Raw genomic sequence first — 5,351 nt, 5'->3', positions numbered from 1 at the left:
TATTGTCTTGCCTCCCTCTTGAGTTTCTTTCGTTGGTTCTTGGAGAAAGAAGGTGGAAATTCCCCACGTGCTAGAAAATTTACCAAATCGGCATACCATGGGAGCTCCTTTACCTTAATGGCATACAAGAAATCATTAAGCATTCTATCTTCAATTGGTAAACCATCATCATGAATTTGATCACCCTCAAGGCGAGAAAGATGGTCCACCACAACGTTTTCCGCACCCTTCTTATCCCTAATCTCTATTTCAAAAGTTTGCAGTTCAAGCACCCGACGAATCAACCTTGACTTGGACTCTTTCTTGGCAAAGAGATATTTGAGAGCCGCATGATCCGTGAAGACAATGGTCTTAGAGCCCAACAAATAACACCGAAATTTCTCAAAAGAGTGAACAATGGCCAAGAATTCTTTTTCCGTTGTTGTGTAATACTTTTGAGCCCCATTTAGTGTCTTGGACATATAGTAAATCACATGAAGCTTCTTATCCACACGTTGTCCCAAAACACCTCCAATTGCCCAATCACTAGCATCACACATCAATTCAAAGGGTAGATCCCATCTTGGGGCTTGAACAATGGGGGTAGAGATTAGGGCCTTCTTCAAACTTTAAAATGCCTCCAAGCATTTACCATCAAACACAAACTCAACATATTTTTGAACAAGAGCATTAAGGGGCTTGGCAATGAGTGAGAAATCCTTGATGAATCTTCTATAGAAGCCCGCATGTCCAAAAAATGATCTCACTCCCTTGACATTCACCGATGGTGGAAGCTTCTCAATAACCTCGATCTTGGCCTTATCCACCTCTATTCCTTTTTGAGAGATTTTGTGTCCAAGCACTACTCTTTCCTCCACCATGAAGTGGCACTTCTCCCAATTCAAGACAAGATTAACCTTCACACACCTTGCCAAACATTTTCAAGATTCACAAGGCACTCTTCAAATGAAACCCCACCTACGGAGAAATCATCCATAAAAACCTCCATTTCTTCCTCCAACATGTCTCCAAAAATGCTCATCATGCACTTGTGGAAAGTTGCGGGGGCATTACAAAGGCCAAAAGTCATTCTCCTATAAGCAAAGGTCTCATAGGGTCATGTGAAGAATGTCTTCCCTTGATCATTGGGGTGGATTGGGATTTGGAAAAATCCCGAATAGCCATCAAGGAAGCAATAAAACTTGTGCCTTGTTAGTCTTTATAACATTTGATCAATGAATGGAAAAGGAAAGTGATCCTTCTTGTGGATGTATTTAGACGTCTATAGTCTATACACATTCTCCAATCGGTGACCATCCTAATCGGAATGAGCTCACCTCTCTCATTCTTGACTACGGTCATACCCCCCTTCTTAGGAACGACATGAACGGGAGAGACCCACCTAGATCTTGAGATGGGGAATATGATTCCCATATCCAAAAGCTTGGTGATCTCTTTTTTCACCACCTCTCCCATTTGAGGATGTAGCTTTCTTTATCGTTCAATAGAAGGAAAGGTGCCTTCCTTAAGCGTTATGTGGTGTGTACACAAAGCGGGGATTATAATCTTAAGATCATCAATAGTATAGCCCAAAGCACCTTGGTGATTTATCAAGACACAACATAACGCCTGAGCTTGGCTTTCACTCAAGGATGCACTAACAATTACGGGGTAAGAGGAATTTGGGCCTAAGAATTCATACCTAAGGTGAGATGGTAGAGGTTTGAGCTCTACCATAGGCACACCTTTACCTTCTTTTGTTGCGGCCACTTGCAACGCTTCATGGCTTGAGATCTTCAAGCACATTTGTTCATCCACTTCCTCCATGCTTTTATTAAGCAATTCGTCAAACAATGCCATCTCCTTGCATGGCGCACCTACCTTATCTTTGTTCAACAAAACATTCTCAAGAGAGTCGTTAGAGGTGAGCAAGTGCTCATGCATGGAATACAGAACATGATCAAGAGAGTCAATCATCATGCAATTTTCTAGAGAAGAACATGGATATTTCATGCAATCATTCAAATCGAATTATACGACCTCATCTCCTACCTTAAGCGAAATCTTTGCACTCTTGACATCAATCATAGCACCCGAGGTAGCAAGAAAGGGTCTACCTAGAGTGATAGGAATGGTAGCATCTTCATCCATTTCAAGTACAAAAAAATCCACCAGGATCATAAACTTCCCAACCCTCAATGGAACATCTTCCACTTTATCTTTTTGAAACTTGATTGACTTATCGGCTAGTTGCAAGGTAATGTTGGAAGCTAAGAGTGCCCCTAAATCAAGTCTTTGATAAACCAAATATGTAATTAGGCTTACACTAGCTCCTAAGTCACATAGGGCATTATCATTTTTCATCTTGTTAATAGGATAAGGGATAGAGAAGTTTCCGGGGTCTTTTAAGTTGGGTGGCATTTTGTTCATGATGATTGCACTACAATTCTCGGTCAAGTTGATAGTCTCCACAACATCACAAGTCCTTTTCCCACTCAAAATGTCTTTGAGGAATTTGGAATAATTGGGCAGTTGGTTGATCACATCGGTGAAGGGTAGAGAAAGGTGAAGTTGTTTGAGCATATCAATAAATCTCCCAAATTTCTCATCTAATTTGTGTCTCATGGAATCATCAGAGGAACTGCTAGAACCAATATTAGTACTGACAAGTTTATACTGTGAAAGTTCTACATTTAACATGACATTTTCCTTTTTGACTCTTTCAAGCAACTCAGACATTAAAAGATATTTGTCATGTAGTTCTCAAAATCTAGTTCTGATTGCATTTCGTGCTGTGCAAGCCAAGCACTATGATCCTTCCAGATTTGTAGAACTTTTTGACATTCATTCTTTTTCATGCATTCATCACTTAGATTAACTTTCATCTCAACAATTAAATCAATTGATGCATCCTTGGATAAAGTTCTAAGTTGAGTAGTGTCAAAGTTGCTTTCACTTACCTCCTTTTCTAGTTCCTTAAGGTATGCACGTCTGTCATCTGATTTGACCATCAAACAAAGATTTGCAACTTCCTCTTCTGGTTGATCTTTATCTTCTTCACTCTCAGAGTCACCCCATGCATCTATCATGGCTTTCTTGACATCAGTCTTTGAAAAGGAAGTCTTGTATTTTTCTTTTCCCTGTTCCTTGGCCTTCCCTTTTCCTTTATCAATATCCCACTGAGGAGAGTCTCTAATAAAGTGGTTAGTTGTTCCATATTTGCGACAGCCATAGTCTAGTTTTGAGTTGGAGGATTTTGTTTAAAAAATCTGGAGTTCTGGCCATTTCTTATATACATTTTTTTAAAACACCTAACCAACATTGCAACCTCTTCTTCATCTACTTCAGAAACCTGTTGATCAGCCTTTAGTGCTAGGCCCTTGTTCTTGTTGCCTTCACTACTGTTAGTTCCCAAATTGAGCTCTTGTGTCATTAGGGAACCAGCAAGTTGTTCAATGTTGAATGTTGTGAAGTCCTTTGTTTCATGGAGGGCTGTTACATTGGCTCTCCAACGTTCATCTTGAGGTAAGCTCCTGAGCATTTTTCTAACTTGTTCATTTGTAGGAATTTTTCTACCAAGAGAGACTAGTTCATTCATAATGTTAGTGAATCTAGTAAGCATTTCTTGGTTAGATTCTTTGGGTTGCATCTCGAAATGTTCATATTTGGACATAAGAAAATCAATTTTTGAACGCTTTACTTCACTGGTTTCTTCATGGGTAACCTGAAGCGGATCCCAAATTTCCTTAGCATTCTTGCACCCCATAAGATTGTGCTCATAAGGTCCAAGTCCACAGTGATCTAACTTAACAACTATAGCATTAATTTTAATTTTATCAAAGTCTTCTTTCTCATATTTAGACATTAGTTTAGGAATTACCTCATTTTAAGCATCGATTTTTGTTACTTCGAAATCTCCTACCTCGACGACTCTCCAGACTTGATAATTTTCTGCTTTGATAAAGATTTCCATCCTATTCTTACAATATGTGTAGAATTTCCCGTTGAACATGGGAGGTCGTTGAGTGAAGTATCCTTCTTCAAGTTTTTCATGAGTATTCATCTTGTGCCAAGATTCTCCTATTTAGGGTGTCCTGATTTGAGAGGATTCGGCTCTGATACCAATTGTTACCTTATAAGAATACAAAACGAGGGGAGGGGGGGTGAATTGTAGTATGGGAGAATTTAGCGAACGTTTTGCGAAATTAATAAAACTAAGCTAAAGGAACTCAAAAATCAAACAGAGAGATTTTACGTGGAAAACCTCTTGGCCCTAACAAGAGAAAAAACCACGACCTCTTGGGATTTTAGGAAAGAGTCTTTGCTATAATAGGGAAAACAACCTATTACAAGCTAAAGGATCTAGCTCCAAGTTCCACTATGAACTTGGAGTTTCCTAGTAGCAAGTCCCTCTACTTACTACTCTTCTCTTCTCTTTCCTCTTCTCTCTCTTTCTCAACTGACTTCTCTTAGAGTTCACTCAAACACCTAATTCCCCAATTACAACATTAAAAGATAAAACTCTAGTGAAAGTAATTAAGAGAGTTATCAACTTAAGTGGAATGCGACACTTGGCTCTTTTGAAAACAAGAAAGATGGAAAGATATGATTGAACAAGGTGAAATTTTCTAAAGAACAACTTCGATATTTAAAAAAACCATAGCTTGATTAAAACGCCACAACTTCCACCACTTTCGACACTACTGCTGCATATCAACACCACTTCTTTCCACCACTACTAAGCTTCAAACGTGTCCTAGAAACCAGGGCACTTTGATTCTCTTAGGAGCAGTTTCTACATGAGTAGAGAAGACTAAATCAACAGCTAGTTACGCAAGCTTAGGAAGTTAGTTTTTCAAACCTTTTTCAAAGATATTTTTCTGAGATAAAAAGATATTAATTAATGATAAAATCAGAAAAGATATTTTCAAAAATCGTATTTCCGGTTTTGTAGCAATCAAAGAGATTCTATCTTTTTAACAAATTAAATCGCATTCTACTCATCATCAACTCCTAACTAATCTCAAACTTCATCAATCTATACCCGTGAAAGGCCTAGTTGGTATGTTATTGTAGAGAATATTTCAAGAATTACCCCTAACTTGAACCCCACTGTGATCATACACTAAAGTACGGTGGCGTCCAAAGGGAAAGAAGATAGAGAAAAAGAGTCGCCAACAAGTTTTAGGAACTTGTAAACCATTCACGAGGTGAAGGTTACACCCCTTAACGATCCAGGAGATTGTCAACTCCAATAGGTCGAGAACCATGACAAGTTGTTCGGGGATGAAGGTACAAATCTAACCTAAAAGAGATTGAACCAGCTCGAATAATAGGTCTTTACTTTATTCTGATCGTATTCATGTGCGCTT

General features: G+C 38.7%; 1 protein-coding gene across 1 annotated transcript; it reads right to left on the bottom strand.

Moving 5' to 3' along the window:
* Positions 1–2,010: 2,010 nt before the first annotated feature.
* LOC110700839 lies at positions 2,011–2,718 on the bottom strand. The gene has a single exon (XM_021878427.1). The coding sequence runs from the start codon at positions 2,716–2,718 to the stop codon at positions 2,011–2,013; it is 708 nt and encodes a 235-aa protein (XP_021734119.1).
* Between the last annotated feature and the right edge of the window lie 2,633 nt (positions 2,719–5,351).

Source organism: Chenopodium quinoa, unplaced genomic scaffold (assembly GCF_001683475.1).
Source record: "Chenopodium quinoa cultivar QQ74 unplaced genomic scaffold, ASM168347v1, whole genome shotgun sequence".
NCBI classification, from domain to species: domain Eukaryota; kingdom Viridiplantae; phylum Streptophyta; class Magnoliopsida; order Caryophyllales; family Amaranthaceae; genus Chenopodium; species Chenopodium quinoa.
Note: the sequence above shows the minus strand (reverse complement) of the source record. Positions and strands in the feature narration are given on the sequence as shown.

Coding starts and splice junctions, on each gene's coding strand:
- LOC110700839 (XM_021878427.1), bottom strand. CDS start 2,718: ATGTCTGAGTTGCTTGAAAGAGTCAAAAAGGAAAATGTCATGTTAAAT.